The sequence below is a fragment of the Amia ocellicauda genome, chromosome 1 (assembly GCF_036373705.1).
Source record: "Amia ocellicauda isolate fAmiCal2 chromosome 1, fAmiCal2.hap1, whole genome shotgun sequence".
In the NCBI taxonomy this organism is placed as follows: domain Eukaryota; kingdom Metazoa; phylum Chordata; class Actinopteri; order Amiiformes; family Amiidae; genus Amia; species Amia ocellicauda.
In genome coordinates, this window is record NC_089850.1 from 48834884 (window position 1) to 48851832 (window position 16949).

The window sequence follows — 16949 nt, forward strand, 5'->3', positions numbered from 1 at the left end:
TGTGTGTATGTGTGTGCGTGTGTGTTTGTGTGTATGTGTGTGCGTGTGTTTGTGTGTGCGTGTGTGTGTATGTGTGTGTATGTGTATGTGTGTATGTTTGTGTGTGTGCGTGTGCGTGTGTGTATGTGTGTGTGTGTGTGTGTGTGTGTGTATGTTTGTGTGTTTGTGTGTGTGTTTGTGTATGTTTGTGTGAATATGTGTGTGTGTTTGCTTGTATGTGCGTGTGTGTTTGTGTGTGTGTTTGTATGTGTGCGTGTGTGTGTGTTTGTGTGTGTGTGCGTGTGTGTATGTGTGTGTGTGTGTTTGTGTGTGTGTGTATGTTTGTGTGTGCGTGTGTGTTTGTGTGTGTGTGCGTGTGTGTTTGTGTGTAAGTGTGTGCGTGTGTGTTTGTGTGTATGTGTGTGCGTGTGTGTTTGTGTGTGTGTGTGTGTTTGTGTGTATGTGTGTGCGTGTGTGTGTATGTGTGTGTGTATGTGTATGTGTGTATGTTTGTGTATGTGTGTGTGTGTGTTTGTGTGTGTATGTTTGTGTGTGTTTGTGAGTGTGTGTATGTGTGTGTGTATGTTTGTGTGTGCGTGTGTGTTTGTGTGTGTGTGTGTGTATGTTTGTTTGTGTGAATATGTGTGTGTGTTTGCTTGTATGTGTGTGTGTGTTTGTGTTTGTGTATGTGTATGTGTGTATGTGTTTGTGTGTGCGTGTGTGTTTGTGTGTGTGTGTGTGCGTGTGTGTTTGTGTATGTGTGTGCGTGTGTGTTTGTGTGTGTGCGTGTGTGTTTGTGTGTATGTGCCCTACCGCTAGAGGGCGCCGCTGTATAATGTTGCATAGGGTATATGGAAAAGGTACAGGATAATTTCACAACTTCTTACAGTGGCGTGCATTATTATTTTAAATTCCTTGTAATACTCAGAATGATGGTTTTCGTTGTTGTCTGTCTTGGGGATAAAGTAGAAGCTGGGATATCACCTATCCATCCAAAACTGGATTATGGTATCATACATGTATATGTATTTATATATAGATAGTGTTTCAGAATAAAACAGTCTGTTGAGCAACCCACAATACACACGTTACAAAAACATGGCAGATTGCTCCATATAGAGGGCTGACTGAACAGCATGCATGCAGATTAGGAATTATAAAATCATGTCAATCTGTTCCTGTGTGGCATTATCAAGTTTCGTGCCAGTGCTGGTGTCTTTGCCAGGCTGTTGTAAACGTTGTTGTGTAGAATCAACCATTTTTTTCTCCTCTTTCCCTGCAAAGAGGAGATTCGTTATTCATTATCATGATTAAAAATACTATAATAATCTGAGAGGATGTATAAAGCACCTTGGAGTAAATCAAATTTTAGTGGTTCAATGCAGTGACCCTTCTTTACCCATACTAAAGATAAACCCAAGATCAATCATTACAAGATCATTTAAGAAAGTGAATTCTTCAAAATTGATAGATGGAAAGATAAAAATCACTGCAGGTCAATCCTGTCCTGCACTCACTCTTACCACACTTGGTTCTGTGGCGACGGATGCAGAGTATCACGGCAGATGCAATCAGCAGGACTAGGATACCCACAGACAGAGCAACTGCCAAGGTGCTCACTTCACTTGTTTTTTCCATTTCGTTGCACTGCAGCTCACCTTTATAGAAAAATAAGACAAAGATGTAATTTAATTCGGCTTTAAACGTGACAAAGCTGTCAGCAGGTAACCCTCCCTCTCAGTGACATGAACTCCTTGAGTCAGTATTCACCCTCCCTTCTGGCTTCTTTACTTCACTTCTGCGCTAGCAGCTGGAGTAACCTGGAGAAGAGATGCTGGAAACATCTTCAGGAAGCCTTTACCCAGAAAAGGCGGACAATGATAATATATACATATCTATCTATGTATCTATCTAAAAGTAAATTAAAACAAAACTCACAATTCTCACAAGTGGCCAATATTCTGTTCAGCTTGTGTCGCATCTCCAGGTGGCTCACATTGTTTTCAGCTACACAGACAAGCTCTCCACAGTGCTGGGACATGACGATGACCTCGGCCTCCTCAAAATCCCTGAAGGAGCGCCAGACCTGGGAGGATGAGTTGACTCCCTGCCACAGCACACGCAGGTGTCTTGCTTTCGGTGCCTTGCACACCAGCCTCGCACTCTGCCCGGAGCCGGAGGGGTTAGGAATCTTTTCAATTGTCAAGTTTTGCACTCGGTCTGTGGTACACAAGGGAAACAAATGGACAAATAACTCCATCCTCCCTCTGCTTTCTAACTCCAGAGCAGCACGTCTGCAGGTGTAATGCCCTGATACTGCCAAGTGTTGAAATGAAGGCAAAAGATGACATCATCCAATAATGTTCTTGTAATCCAAACAAATGTTAAATGACATATGACTTAAGCAAATAAACATTGCTATTTTCATTAATTACGCTGTGATCCTAGGTACCATAATCAATCAATCAGCACTGATCCTCCCCCCACCTGTCCTCGCACAATAGACCCAGTCTGAACACAGCACAGTTTACTGGCCTGAGACTACATGGAGGTGGTGGTTGTCCTGAGCAGCTGAGTGCTCAGGTGAATACAATACTGGATGTCAGAGGATCTCCATTAGAGGAATATTACTATTCTGTCAGTTCACTTTGACACACTTGACTGCCCCCCTACATTTCACAGCACAGTTTCCCATACAGATCCCCAGTAGTGGAAAAGCGTATTTTTCCATCTATATTGATGACATACAGAATGACAAGCGTCCAATACATACCCTCAATGCAGAGATCAACAGTGGCTTCACGCTCCTCTCCACTTTTCAGAGCAACACTGAACGTGTAGCGGGCTTCATCCGAGGACCTGAGATCTTTCAGCAGCAGGGAGCCGTTGGGGAATACTTCCACTCTGCCTTGATAGGCTTTCGTAGTGCTAGAGCCCCGGTATATGCTCATGTATGACGTGCTGCTTTGCATCTCCCATGCTGTATCTAACAGATTATTCCTGGGCAGGTTGTAGCTCACAGACAGAAGCACGGACTTCCCCAGCTCCCCACAGACCTCCGCTCGCTCACTTTCAACTCTGATTGAGGTGTCTGTGTCTGCCAGAGGAACGAGTGTTGTTACTGGCAGGGAGCTGCAGGGCACACACTTTGCATACTTCCTAAAGTTGTGGGTTCCCCAGACATTGAACATCTCTGACCACTGTTATCGGCTGCTTCTACTGATGGGGCTTAAACTAAATCTTTAATTCTGGGAAGGCAAAGAGCTTTCTTAAATGTAAAATATTCTTTACCACAGTGTTTCTCAACCCTGGTCATGAAGTACCATCTACCCTGCTGGTTTTTGTTCCAACCAAGGTCTCAGTTACTTAATTGAACCCTTAATTGAAGTAATTTTTTTTTACATTCAATTTTTTAATTGTGTAACTGATAAAAAGTTGGTTCCTTATACAATTTTATACCTAATGTAAAACCCTGTTAAAATAATTAAAAGGCTCTGATTTAGGAAATTATTACTTCAATTAAGGGTTCAATTAAGTAATTGGGAGCTCAGTTGGAGCAAAAACTAGCAGGGTAAGGAGTCCTCAAGGACCAGGGTTGTGAACCACTGCTTTAACACTTGATCAATATAACCCTACTGCTGTTGATATTAGATGTACTAATATGAACATGTACAATGCACGCTTTCTGGTGCACTCGTGAGGTAATCCTCCTGGCAAAACCCCACTGGAAACTCTTTCGATTTGTTTGGTCAGCTGATTTAGAGTGTAATAAAAAGGCTTTGTGTGGATAAAAAAAAGGAAGCAATATAAACGACGATCGGCAAGTCCTACATGTTCGCTACAGCAGGACATTCCGTGGGGGGGTTTTGCTCCTATTTCACCATATAATATCAGGAAGCCACCACAGAAACCCGGCGAAGAGCAGGTGCATGGGAATACTACAGGCAAGATACGCTGGATGGTCTAGCCCCATGAGAACAATCTGTCAAAGGCACAGTTATTGCAACACACATGGCAAGCTGTCATCTAATAAAGTGTGGGAAAAATCCTAATTCAAAACAAAGAGCCCTGTGCAAGCACGGACTTGCTGAAGCCTGCTATTATTAAACTGAGCCTGGCTTACCTGTGCAACCCACACAGGTGAGCACGGAGAGCCACACGGTGAAGATGCATGGCTTCATTTGTGCCGAGTCCCAATCTATCTCAAATCAGCAAGGCACAAACATCTGAAAGAGAATTAACAAAGCGAAAGGTTAAACAAACAATTGCGAACTGAATATATAAAAGGATAGAATAAGTGTCCTCCGGTTTATTACCACTACTATTACTAATTTGTATTAGTATCCAATGGATTTATTCGATTAAAAGCAAATTAACTTGATCTATGAGAAAACTAATGTTATAACAAATAAACTCACTACGCATCAGAAGTTCCTGCCAGGTACACGTTGCCATATTATAGATTTATACATTATTTGATTTTAGATTAATGTATATTTTGGAGTTTAAGTTGACCCTCCCTGCCTAGAAATAGTAATTGCATAGTAACTGAAGAGTCGTAGAAATCCAGAGAGAGAGATATATTTCCAATCAAAGGTTTTTATTACAAGCAGCTGCAAGGAAGAGGTTAAAGAGGCAATCTCAAGAACAGTCTTAGAGAAGTTACAAACTACAGGCACTTTTATGCTGACCGGACAGGAGAGAAAGATAACAGCCCCACATGTCTGTCCCGTGATGAGCGGAAGTTCAGTTTCTGCCTGACAGCTGCTCAGGAAGACCCATATACAGTGAAACCGGGGAGAATTAAGGCATACGTAAGTTTAATATAAGGGGGCTTATTGAATATACAAAGCCCAAATGACTCTGTTCCTCTGGGTATCAGGGTTGTACTATAGCACAGTACCGTAACACAGCAAGGCCGTGAGACAGTGACCTTGTTTACACAGACACACAGGGAAAGACATGCAGTTCATCAGTAACCAACACAAACCTGTGGTAAAATAAAATGGTTTGTGTCCATATGGTTATATGGTTTGTGTTAAAAAGCTATTGTCCCAGGCAATAAGTCTTAATTTTATTTTTTATTTTTCGCAGTTTAAAAAGCAGTATTCAAATTTAGGCTATACTTTTTGTTGCATGACATATTTTAGATGAAATCTGAAATCGACATTAAACATATGTGGTGAAAATATATTGGTTTGTGTAGCCACAATCTATTTTGTATAATGAAAAGTATGACCACTATACCATTCAATAAATGTAAACTGCCTGCAAATTCAGATATTGTATACAAAAGTGAGAAGGTTAGTATCTGAGTATGATGGTATGTAAAATAGATCTAGTGTAATTTAGAAATATGTAATATTTTTAACAATGCAATTATTAATAAAAATAACAGTGCTGTTGCTAAACACAGAAAACTCTGAAGTACAGTTTTACTCTTCAGTCGCTGTCCATTTACTGTTGTGCCATCTATAGCAGAAGTGTAATATATTGAATACTTACTTTTCAGCACAGAGCTTAGATTGAACGTGTAATCCATTCACAAACTCCCACGTTCACAGAGGATCTTGGTTTTTAAAATGGTACCTTTATATACTAAGGAAAGAAAAGTGTATGTCTACCAGTATATATGAGATCAAATCTGTTTACCTTTTCAACAAAACTATTAACCAACCCAAAGCACTTTTCGAGTTGCTTTCCTTGCTGCTGAATGAAAACTGAAACTGAGTACTCTAAAACTCACCTGACAAGAGCAGCACTCCGTGTGCCAAAACTGGCCCCTGCGACACTGTTTAAAAAAAAAATTAAAAAAAAAAAAAGCATGAAACAACAAATAAGAAATGGAGGTAGGTGTTAAGACTGGTCTGACTGAAATGATAACATTCTTCACGCAATGTGCAACAGGCTGAAAAGCTATGACAAAAAAAGTTGAGCTGAAAAGCAGAACACAGAAACAAAAAAAGAAGTAAGAATGGAAATTTTCATTCAATCCTACAGAGATTCAGAGCACCTGCACCGTATTACCACAGAGCACCCAGGTGCACAGATTGTTACCCTTTTGACACATGACTGATCTGACTGTAATTCAGTACCCTGTTCGAGCTGCCTACCCGCTGATCTCAGACTGCTGGCTACGGATGAATCCCTATGACTGTCACCACTGTTCTAGCTGGGCTTTTTTGGGGCAGCCTGTGTCAAGAAATGGTATATATCTGGTGTCCAACAGCTACAGCAACCGCACAGAGTGACTTGATTAGTTTCATGAAGAATTGAGAGAAACCAGGTCAGGAAGAGATGAGAGCCAGATGTTGGACTACACTGACCACTCAGCCAGATCTGTAGAAGTGTATATGTCAGGTGAATGAGAAACGTAACACTCAGTGTCCAGTTTTAAGTGTAGTCAACATGGAGAACAGTATAACACAATGGGAATGCAAGAGCTTTTCCACATTGAAACATCAGGTATAGACCAGAAGAAGGGAAAGCTGTAAGTGCTCCAAATCATGCCACAGTTTCGGAGTAAGAAGTAGCCGTTCCTTCCGTGCTCACATCAGAGATCACGTTTCGAAAACATTGGCCTGTGGTTTTGTGGATTGATTTTTCTCTTACATGCATTGAGAGAATGGCCAAAATTAAAGCAGTTACACAGAAGTGGCTCCACACGATGGGCCACGGCCCCAAATCAACTGGATGGGACTTTTACATTTTCAGTCATAACCTGAAACTCATTGCCACAGATTTTTGGCACAGTTAACAGCTACTTGGTTAACAGCAGGAATATGTAAACAATCATCAATATATTTGTCATTCTATTGGAACACAAACTCTCACTTTTTATTTTTTTATAAACCAGCCCTGGGACTATACTGAACTTGATTCTCTTTGGTTTCTCTGTGAAATCAGCAGTTTGATTACATGTTCATCTGTTCATTTCTGCATCATGCACACAACAACAGTTATTTTCAAGTTTCTTTTTTTAAATTGCATGTCTTTGCATGCACACTACACCGTACCCACATACTCACTGATGTCTCATGCGACGCAGTGGCAATTTAGATGATTGATTTCAGTAATGTTTTAACAGTAATACAATGCCAACATTGGTGCTCATTTCAAGCAATTTCTCATTTCAACATTTCAATCTGTTCAATAGTCATTTTTAATTCCCCACATAATTACTAACATACACACACAACGTGCATCTCTGTATACATGGAATCCATAATGAAGCTCATTGAAATAAATAAAATGTATATATCTTCCTTTTCCATGTTACTGGTTAGCTTGTGGTGTCCACAGCTGTGCTTATATCTCAGGCACAGTCATGTCCATGGCCACTTTATCACTGTGTTCTGTTCTGCACATCAGAGCTCAGTCTACGATGAAAGCAGTGGGACCGGTGTGCTCATACTCCGGTGTTGCCTACCTCTACTTCCTCTAAAATCCAGAGTGGCTATAAATGACACTCTCTCACTTCCACACTCCTTACGTAAGCACTTGCTAGGTTTAAAATGCTACCCACAGGCCACAGTGAAGTTAATCACAACAGGACAGGATGGGAAGGGATGTATGGTAACGTGTCTACCCCAGACAAAACCCTCGTCATCACTTTCAACCACAGAATGAACCATAAAAATTGTTTCTGCTTTCAACGTGTAGTGTTCAAATCCCCATTCCCAGTCTTACCTCACGGCTCACACACTCATAAAAACATCAGTTGTCCCTGTGTGTCTTTCAGGGAAGGCTTGGAAATGGTTGGGGTGATTCCCCTCTCACAAGGCTTGACAGAAACAGCAGCCGTGAAACAAAAGCATACAGACACCCAAATATCTGTAAATATGCATGCCTAAAATTATGCTGTTACTCAAACCCTTCCCAAACCTAGGTGGTATGTTTAGGGTTAACTTAATACTTAAAAAAATAAAAGAAAGGTAAAGGTTTAATAGGAGAAAGTCAGAGGAAAAAGTGGCCCAGGCAGCATCCTGTCAAAGGAAATATGTAATACAGGAAAGAAATACAACTGAAACTGTTGAGAATTTTCAAGTTATATTAAGAGAAGTTAAAGCAAGGGAAATGGAGCACATGAATACAGAAAGGCAGTTTAGGCAAACGCATCAGACATTTGCCAATTGATCATTACCTTGAAGCAGCTGTGCAGGAACCTGGTTTAGCAGTCTGTATTGTTGCCTACAAATGAACAGTACACTGTTTGTATGACTCTGCTCTTACTCCTCCAGGATCTGTTTCCTGCCCATCCTGGCAGGAACATGACAGTTCAGATGAGGAATCTGGATGCCACTCCTCACCAGGACGGCTGAGAGCTGAGACGACGCTTACAGTAATAAAATAAAAAAGCTGTTTCCTGCAGTGATCTCAGGGAGTTTTCAGGGACTGTTTTGAGCCCCTTGGGAACCTCTAGGCTACTTTTACATGTGAAACATATAGACACAGTAGCAGCTACAAATTGGCAAGTGTTTTTCACAGCAGTTGGGGTAGAGGGTCAGTAAGACTCGCTGCATACTGCCAATGGGAGCTTACAGCTGAAGCCTATTATGGGAAAATATAGACTGAACCTCAATACGTCAAGGAAATACAAGGATGAAAAAGCACTCATCCGACCTGTGGCCAAAAGTGGTGCCCATTGTATTCAAACAATACTGGTAATACTACATACACAATTATAAAAAGCAGTCCTAGGAAAAAGTAGCCCACATACAGTAAGGCATGTATTGTTTATCAAGCAAAACAGGTGAGACAAATTTCCAGCACAGATTTAAAACCACAAGGAAAACACTTTTATGATATCAGAATAAAACTTTTCCTCGGTGGGGACTTTTTTTTCCTGCACTAGGTCATACCTATACAGACATTGATGTGAAATGTGCATTACATAAAAATTACACAAAGCTTTATTCCAATTGTATATTAATCCAGAATATTAAAATGGAGATGATCAGTGAAAAAGTGTATATTCTGACTCGCAGCAGGACTGATCTACTGGTCAGCCGAAAATAAAAGTCTAAAAACTAACCTGATATGTCTGCCAGACAAACCTGTTCACCCTGGGAAATCACCAAGTCCCTGCCTTTGTCCTGCTCCCCCATCCCCCCAACACACTTTAATTCTCTCAACAAAATCACAACAGCTCTACTTCCCCATTCCCACAATACTGTAAGCGTCAATCTGCACTCCTGTCAGCGGTTACCACAAAAGCAAGTGGCAAGTCAACAAAATAAAAAAAGGTTGTGGGCAGGTTTTTGTAAGCTAATCTGTTCCAATCGATCTGTAGAACAGATATTAAGGCCTATCTGCATTCCATTCAAAACAATGAAGGTAAATCTTCTATCCATTAACATGGGGGTGAAAAATGTACATAGTGAAAAATGTAATTGCATGAGGCATGGATTGAGGTGATAGGGGATTGTGTGTGAAGGTATTCATACAAGCTTTGCATGTTCATGTGTGCCTGTGTCAATTGATTGAAGTGTGGAAAAGTCCTCGTTACCATCCTATCAAATTTGGGGGAGTAAAAAAAAAAAAAAAAAGGACAGCTTCCAGTTTGTAAGAATTGTATCTGGGTTACACATGCACAAGTGACAGATTAATACTAGACTCGGGTACAGAAGACCAACAAAATAAACACAGGAGAGAAGTTTGTTTTCCTTTCCTTTTAATTCACCAGGACTCAAAATGTACAGCCAACTTTAGCCAGCTTCAATACAGTACAGTAACTACCCAGCCACCTGCAGCAGCTGGAAGATTCAAGTAATTTCAGCAACATAAACTTAGCAGCTAAAAATGGGTTTAAATAAATAAGGGAATAGCCAATGGCCAGCCTTGGCTTTACAGATTGGGTCCGTGGGGTTACAGCATTTCGTTTTTTTGCATTAGGGGTTTTAAAATTAATCCACCTCCTCAATGGTTGGGCCTGAGGACCCACCGCCCGAGGGAGCACCCCCCGCCCCAGGGAAGCCCCCTGGCATCCCGCCAGGCATCCCACCAGGCATGCCCCCTGCGCTCTGGTACAGCTTGGTAATGATGGGGTTGCACACCTTCTCCAGCTCCTGCTGCTGGTGCTCATACTCTTCCCTCTCCGCCGTCTGTAAGAGGAGAGAGTTTGAGGTGAAGCAAAAAGTTTCAAAACAGAGATTCAGAATTTGTGCTAGATTATCCAGGATTTATGCAAGTTTAAAGCTAAGGGGTTTCACTCGCTAAAACAGATTTCCCACTGCCCTACCAAAGATTTGAAGTGCCAAGTGCCTACAGTGTGAACTGCAGTCTGATTGCTGAAGGCAGACTAGGGCAATGATGATATGATCTGCAGGAATCCAGTGTCGGACGATTTGTTCCATGTGAAGCTGTTTTTGCACTGAACCTCAATAATGGTTTAAATTAGACTGATCTCAAAGGCTAGGAATGGGGAAAAATATTAAGTCTAGTACAGGGCTAGCCAACCCTGATCAAAGACAGCCAGAGTATGTTTGTTATATCCAAAGAGTTAACAATGGATTTCATTGGGCTCTGTCAAAGGTTTTTATTGACTTCTAAAACCTGAAGGATTGTGGCTCATTAGGAGCAGGGTTGGCTACCACTGATGTAGCAAGACTTTAAATCAAGACTTTATTCCTGGCCCTATTCTAGACTAAAAAGTAATTGGAACAGTGAAACAGATCAAGGACTTTAGGGCAAAAATTCCAAGGCTCGAGGTTTACAGAGATTAATCCCTGCATATGGTGTGGGCTTTGAACATACCTGGTTCTTGTCCAGCCAACCAATGATCTCATTGCACTTCTCCAGGATCTTCTGTTTGTCCTCATCACTGATCTTGCCCTGCAGCTTCTCATCCTCCACTGTGGACTTCATGTTGAAGGCATAGGACTCCAGAGAGTTCTTTGTGGACACCTTGTCACGCTGGACGTCATCCTCAGCCTTGTACTTCTCAGCCTCCTGGACCATGCGCTCAATATCCTCCTTACTCAACCGACCTGTTATGGGGGAGGGGGAATTAAAAAAAGAGCTTTAGGACAATTCATACATTTACCAAAACGTATCAAGCCACTGATGCATTTAAAAGTTGAACTCCATGTGGATTCCTGCCCTGTACCTTTATCATTGGTGATGGTGATCTTGTTCTCCTTGCCAGTGCTCTTGTCAACTGCAGAGACATTCAAGATCCCATTGGCGTCGATATCGAATGTGACCTCAATCTGAGGAACGCCACGGGGAGCCGGGGGGATGCCGGTCAGCTCAAACTTGCCCAGCAGGTTGTTGTCCTTGGTCATGGCTCTCTCACCTTCATACACCTGAACCACACATAAAAGAGTTAATATAAAATCAAGTGAAAAGGGTTTATTATGCTTAAGGTTTTCAATACAGGTGGGCAAGATGAAGGTCAAGTGCTCGCTCAGACATCCAAGGAAGGTACTTGGGGCCGTCTCTGGCCTTTCAGCCTCAGGTGAACTACTACGAATGGCTTAGGAATCTACTTCATCACAGCGAGCAGCATTAGACCTCAACACTGAAAACCTTCTGAATGAGCTCAGCTTGGATCTGCCCCGGGATGCCCCTCCCTGCCCACCTGAATCAGCACACCGGGCTGGTTGTCAGAGTAGGTGGTGAAAGTCTGGGTCTGCTTGGTGGGGATGGTGGTGTTCCTCTTGATCAGGACGGTCATGACACCGCCGGCTGTCTCGATACCCAGGGAAAGGGGGGTGACGTCCAGCAACAGCAGGTCCTGCACATTCTCAGATTTGTCACCAGACAGGATAGCGGCCTGGACAGCTAGAGGGAAGAGAGAGAGAGAGAGTCAGACACCTGGAAGAGGAGGACTGCAGCTGTCTGCATGGCAGTGCTCTCGCTCAGACATCCAAGGAAGGTACTTGGGGCCATCTTTGGCCTTTCAGCCTCTGGTGAACTACTACGAATGGCTTAGGAATCTACTTCATCACAGCGAGACATTGGAACAAACACTGATCAAATCTAGGACATGCAGCCAACATCCTGACATTTACCTGCTCCGTAGGCCACAGCCTCATCAGGGTTGATGCTCTTGTTCAGCTCCTTCCCATTGAAGAAGTCCTGCAGCAGCTTCTGGATCTTGGGGATACGGGTGGAGCCCCCCACCAGCACGATGTCGTGGATCTGGGCCTTGTCCAGCTTGGCATCACGCAGGGACTTCTCCACGGGGTCCAGGGTGCCACGGAACAGGTCTGCGTTGAGCTCCTCAAAGCGCGCCCTGGTGATGGAGGTGTAGAAGTCGATGCCCTCATACAGGGAGTCGATCTCGATGCTGGCCTGTGTGCTGGAGGACAGGGTGCGCTTTGCCCGCTCGCAGGCGGTGCGGAGACGGCGGACGGCCCTCTTGTTGTCGCTGATGTCCTTCTTGTACTTGCGCTTGAACTCTGCAATGAAGTGGTTGACCATGCGGTTGTCAAAGTCCTCTCCACCCAGATGGGTGTCCCCAGCAGTGGACTTCACCTCGAAGATCCCATCCTCGATGGTCAGGATGGACACGTCGAAAGTGCCGCCGCCAAGATCGAAGATCAGGACGTTCCTCTCTGCGCCCACCTGCAAAACAAACCAGTACTTTAGCACCATTATTTCCCCCAGGTATGGAGAGAAGGGGGGGGCGGGGGCACGCTTTGAATCTCAGGAGAAGCAGCAGTGTTCGCTCAGACATCCAAGGAAGGTACTTGGGGCCATCTTTGGTCTCAACCTCTGGTGAACTACTACGAATGGCTTAGGAATCAACGTCATCACAGCGAACTTTCATATTAAGTGTAACAGGAAGGGAAGCTACGGGAACAGCATTCAACTTTAGTCCATCTACTGAAGGGATGCCTTGGTTGTTGATCTTACCTTCTTATCCAACCCATAGGCAATGGCAGCCGCAGTTGGTTCATTGATTATGCGCAGTACATTGAGACCAGCAATGGTACCAGAATCCTTTGTGGCCTGACGTTGGGAGTCATTGAAGTAAGCAGGTACAGTAATGACAGCATTGGTTACAGTCTGAAAGAGAAGATTAGACAATGCTTTACATTTCACCAAGGCAGAACAGGAGGAGTCAATTGCAGGTATAGGAATTCAAGCACCTAGAATTTAGAGACAACTCCACTCACCTTCCCCAAGTACGCCTCTGCAATTTCCTTCATCTTTGTCAGGACCATGGAGGAGATCTCTTCAGGGTAGAAGTTCTTGAGCTCTCCTTTGTACTCAACCTCAACTTTGGGGCGACCACTGTCACTGATGACATTGAATGGCCAGTGCTTCATATCAGACTGAACTACGGTGTCTTCAAACCTGCGACCAATTAAGCGCTTGGCATCTGAATGAAAAAAATAAAATAAAAATCAGCAGCTGAAGCAGTGACAATTTTAAATTTACTTTCTCATGGAAAGACCTAGGTGCTCACTCAGACATCCAAGGAAGGTACTTGGGGCCGTCTCTGGCCTTTCAGCCTCTGGTGAACTACTACGAATGGCTTAGGAATCTACTTCATCACAGTGAGCACTAGGGGTGCAGTTTTATTGAGCATACACTGAATCTCAGCAAACACCACATTAAACACAGCAGATTGCCATTGGCTTCATTACCTTGCATTTTATTTAAATAAGAATGTTACTAGATGCACCTCAAAAGGCATACAATTACAGTTCCAGTAGCAACAAGAGGTCACAGGCTCTGCTAGGCCATGTGAGGAGCTAGTTATCTTACCGAACACTGTGTTGGTGGGGTTCATGGCCACCTGGTTCTTGGCGGCATCTCCAATCAGACGCTCAGAGTCTGTGAAGGCCACGTAGCTGGGCGTGGTCCTGTTGCCCTGGTCGTTGGCAATGATCTCCACTTTGCCATGCTGGAACACCCCCACACAGGAGTAGGTGGTGCCCAGGTCAATACCCACTGCTGTTCCCTTCGACATGGTTTCTGTATAGAGGGGAGAAAATTCCATGATACCTCTAGGGGCGGTAGTGAGCAGTATTTCAGAGAAGGTTGGCATCCCACTACCAGGCGTTCAGGCAAGAATGCACATCAAAGCAAACCAAGTGTATGCTAAAAGGCACTTGCATAGAATGCATTAAATACACAACCTAATTATAGAAACACATTGTCCTTTCATTCGAGATGTCGGTGTAGCAAGAACAAACAAAAATAATCTGGCAAGATATAAATTCGTTATAGTGTACATATAAATAAGCCCAATGTCCGTTGCGTAACTGTATAGGATAACACGAAGGTCAAACACCAAATCCCTCCGGTACAGCTACTGTCAGTTCACTGCTGTAATCTGACTAAAGGGAGTGTGCGACTGCCGGACGCCTATATTCATACATTTTATATAGTAATTTAAAACGCTATACATACAGCGGCATCCGCCCTATCGATGGAAAGTCCTGACGCTACAATACACACTGAAGGGAGAAGGGTTAAGGGAAGCAAGAGCACTGGGATTAGGATCCAGAGCATTAGTGGATAGAATAAACTGGATTCTCCGCTCCAGCCTCAAAGGCGCGGATCTCCATTGTGCGCATCTGCCGTCTGAAGGATGCGCGGCGCGGCATCCCGCAGATGGCGGGGGGGTCGGGGTGGAATATGTTCCAGAATGACATAATGCGATTAGTGATCCTCCCCGGCCATCTGCACCTACACACGTGGTACACCCCCCACACCCCCCTAAGGACAAAGCCAGGATTACACTGCAGCACGCAGCCCCGCACCGCTCTACACCTCAAACTGGGGCGGACTGGGCACTTACAGGGGATCAGTATGGAGGTGACATCGCACAGATCAGCAAACCCGAGAAGGTGCAAGAACCGTGCGAGCGCATTGCATCAAAACCGCGTCAACATCAGACAAAGACCCGCGTAAAAAGGCACGAAGAAACCCTTGCATTATTAAAACCCCACCGCTATAGATCAGCTGACGCCCCCGCACAACACATTTAAAAGGTGGTATCTTGGTTTCTCCGGGCTTGATACAATTTAGCAGACCGAACATTTACACATGAACTGGCAGTTGTATCTACAGACACACCGATCACACAAGCGATGCCCGAGATGAAGTGCAAATCCCCATATAGATCATGGATTAGACGAAAATCCACTATTCTTGCACAATGGTCTAAGCTTTTTTGGAGACCATTTGGAAGGGGAAGAAAATTGTGAAGATGTGGTTACCTGACTACAGTGTAATTAAGTGCCGAATATAATTACCTGATTTCAATGTAAATATGCGATGCTCTAGCCGTCTCCGCACTGCACTGAGAGCGACCCGCAAACCGGTATCTTCCTAAGTAGCAGCCCCCGCATCTCTGGACCCACAGAGAGCCAATCAGCGTCCTCACCGGCCAAGGACGACGCCTCTGGACCCACACACAGCCAATCAGCGTCCTCACCGGCCAAGGACGACGCCTCTGGACCCACAGAGAGCCAATCAGCATCCTCACCGGCCAAGGACGACGCCTCTGGACCCACACACAGCCAATCAGCGTCCTCACCGGCCAATGACGACCCCTCTGGACCCACACACAGCCAATCAGCGTCCTCACCGGCTGCTGAAGAAGCCTCTGGACCAACACACAGCCAATCAGCGTCCTCACCGGCCACTGAAGACGCAAGCCCAGAAGCCAACACTTCCACACAAATGGTCAATCCGCCATGGAATAAATTGGTAGTGAGATTTGGAAAAGCAGCAACTGCAACAACAACAACAACAACAAAAAAAAAAAAAAAAGATAAAAATAGAGAGTTTTTGAAGTCAGCTGCCTGCACTTTGTAGGAGGAAACTAGCAACGTGTGCTGGCGAATATTAACACCTTATTCGGCTAATTTAAGCGATTTTCAGAAGAACGGCTATGCACATTATTTTGCGTAGTCCATTACACATCATTCTGCCATAGATGGTCACATTTAGGTCCAGCCCTCCTCCTCACATCAGTAACAGTGTGTATTTTGAAGAGCCACACACTGCACGATAAACAAATGCAAGTGCGTCTTGTGTTTGAACCTGGAAGATGAAGGAGTGAATAATTGATAGGGACGGGAGTCGAGATGTCGGGTGCATCTTATGTAACCGGCTCCTGTTACCCCTGCAGTCGCTATAGGCTTCTTACTGGTAGAAAACCACACATTTATATATTCAATTAAGGATTGCACCCAGGATGGCTTGTTTTAGATGAGGATTTTACAAGAAATGTATGGGAAACAATCCAGAAGGGAAACACTTTTAAAATTAAAATAAATAAAATTAACCATCACAATTTGCACATCCCCGCTAGCATTACATTAAATGGTCACAGTGTTAGACTAGGGTTTCAGGTTTTACGCTGAAACTGGAGAGAGCACTCACTCGGATCACAAGCGGGGATTTCTATGGTCGTCCATTCTGCTGAACCCTTCCAAAAGAAAAGTGAGATTAAGCCTAATGGAGCTATTTTAAAAGCCTGGGGTCTTCCTAAAATGAATTACTTCCATGAGTCAAACCCGAGGAGTGACTAGGAAAGCAGTCGGTCGGATATATTAAATGTAATTGCTTTGAGGCGCCCATAGATTTACAGGCCAGTGTATTTATAACCAAGAGCGGTGGCGCTACAGTTCGCGAATTGGCATTATTGACCGGCCACAATTACGCATGCGCAAGATACTTGTCAAACTCCCTGAGGAAAACGACTTATTTTCTCTTCGTAACCCATAACTATAAGTTTGTGCAGCCATTGACGCTGAAGCCACTGAGCAGCATGACACTCAATGACCCTAAGCTTAACAACTTGAGCTTTTCCCAGCGTCTGGAAGGTTCAGTGAAAAAGTTATTGCCTCACCTATTCGTTTAACTTATATAGGCTCCTTTACATTTCAGTTTATAAGTTTTCAATTCTGTAATACAAATATATACTGTATTATTATTACTATTATTATTAGTGGTAGTAGTAGGACCTTAATCACTATTATGGGGTTTAAAATGTGTGCATT

General features: G+C 43.7%; 2 protein-coding genes and 1 non-coding gene across 4 annotated transcripts; all 3 read right to left on the bottom strand.

The window, feature by feature from the left end:
* Positions 1 to 868: 868 nt before the first annotated feature.
* Positions 869 to 9537, bottom strand: LOC136752462 (uncharacterized). Of its 2 annotated transcripts, XM_066707805.1 has the most exons (7): positions 8123 to 9537; positions 5726 to 5770; positions 4103 to 4205; positions 2753 to 3076; positions 1918 to 2199; positions 1503 to 1637; positions 869 to 1255 (listed from the first exon to the last, which is right to left on the bottom strand). In XM_066707805.1, exons 3-7 carry the CDS (start codon positions 4158 to 4160, stop codon positions 1134 to 1136), a joined length of 921 nt encoding a protein of 306 aa, XP_066563902.1. In that variant the 5' UTR covers positions 4161 to 4205; positions 5726 to 5770; positions 8123 to 9537; the 3' UTR covers positions 869 to 1133. The 2 variants fall into 2 exon arrangements, with proteins under 2 accessions (XP_066563902.1, XP_066563911.1); XM_066707814.1 differs by lacking the exons at positions 5726 to 5770; positions 8123 to 9537 and adding an exon at positions 5485 to 5700.
* Positions 9538 to 9635: 98 nt separating this feature from the next.
* Positions 9636 to 15286, bottom strand: LOC136752457 (heat shock cognate 71 kDa protein). Its single transcript, XM_066707791.1, has 9 exons — positions 15195 to 15286; positions 13699 to 13908; positions 13104 to 13309; positions 12841 to 12993; positions 11994 to 12549; positions 11561 to 11763; positions 11087 to 11285; positions 10735 to 10967; positions 9636 to 10082 (listed from the first exon to the last, which is right to left on the bottom strand). The coding sequence occupies exons 2-9, from the start codon at positions 13901 to 13903 to the stop codon at positions 9885 to 9887; spliced, it is 1953 nt and encodes a 650-aa protein (XP_066563888.1). The 5' UTR covers positions 13904 to 13908; positions 15195 to 15286; the 3' UTR covers positions 9636 to 9884.
* Positions 11837 to 11935, bottom strand: LOC136760223 (small nucleolar RNA SNORD14). The gene has a single exon (XR_010820181.1). It is a non-coding gene; the product is annotated as a small nucleolar RNA SNORD14 (small nucleolar RNA).
* Positions 15287 to 16949: the final 1663 nt, after the last annotated feature.

Bases quoted from the DNA above. Each gene is read 5' to 3' on its own strand.
- LOC136752462 (XM_066707805.1), bottom strand. From the start codon at position 4,160: ATGAAGCCATGCATCTTCACCGTGTGGCTCTCCGTGCTCACCTGTGTG. The intron at 1,638-1,917 runs GTGAGTTTTGTT...TTTTCTATAAAG, and splicing joins ATTGGCCACTTGTGAGAATT to GTGAGCTGCAGTGCAACGAA. The intron at 1,256-1,502 runs GTAAGAGTGAGT...TCCTCTTTGCAG, and splicing joins TCGCCACAGAACCAAGTGTG to GGAAAGAGGAGAAAAAAATG.
- LOC136752457 (XM_066707791.1), bottom strand. From the start codon at position 13,903: ATGTCGAAGGGAACAGCAGTGGGTATTGACCTGGGCACCACCTACTCC. The intron at 11,764-11,993 runs GTAAATGTCAGG...TCTTCCCTCTAG, and splicing joins GGCTGTGGCCTACGGAGCAG to CTGTCCAGGCCGCTATCCTG. The intron at 10,083-10,734 runs GTATGTTCAAAG...CTCCTCTTACAG, and splicing joins GTTGGCTGGACAAGAACCAG to ACGGCGGAGAGGGAAGAGTA.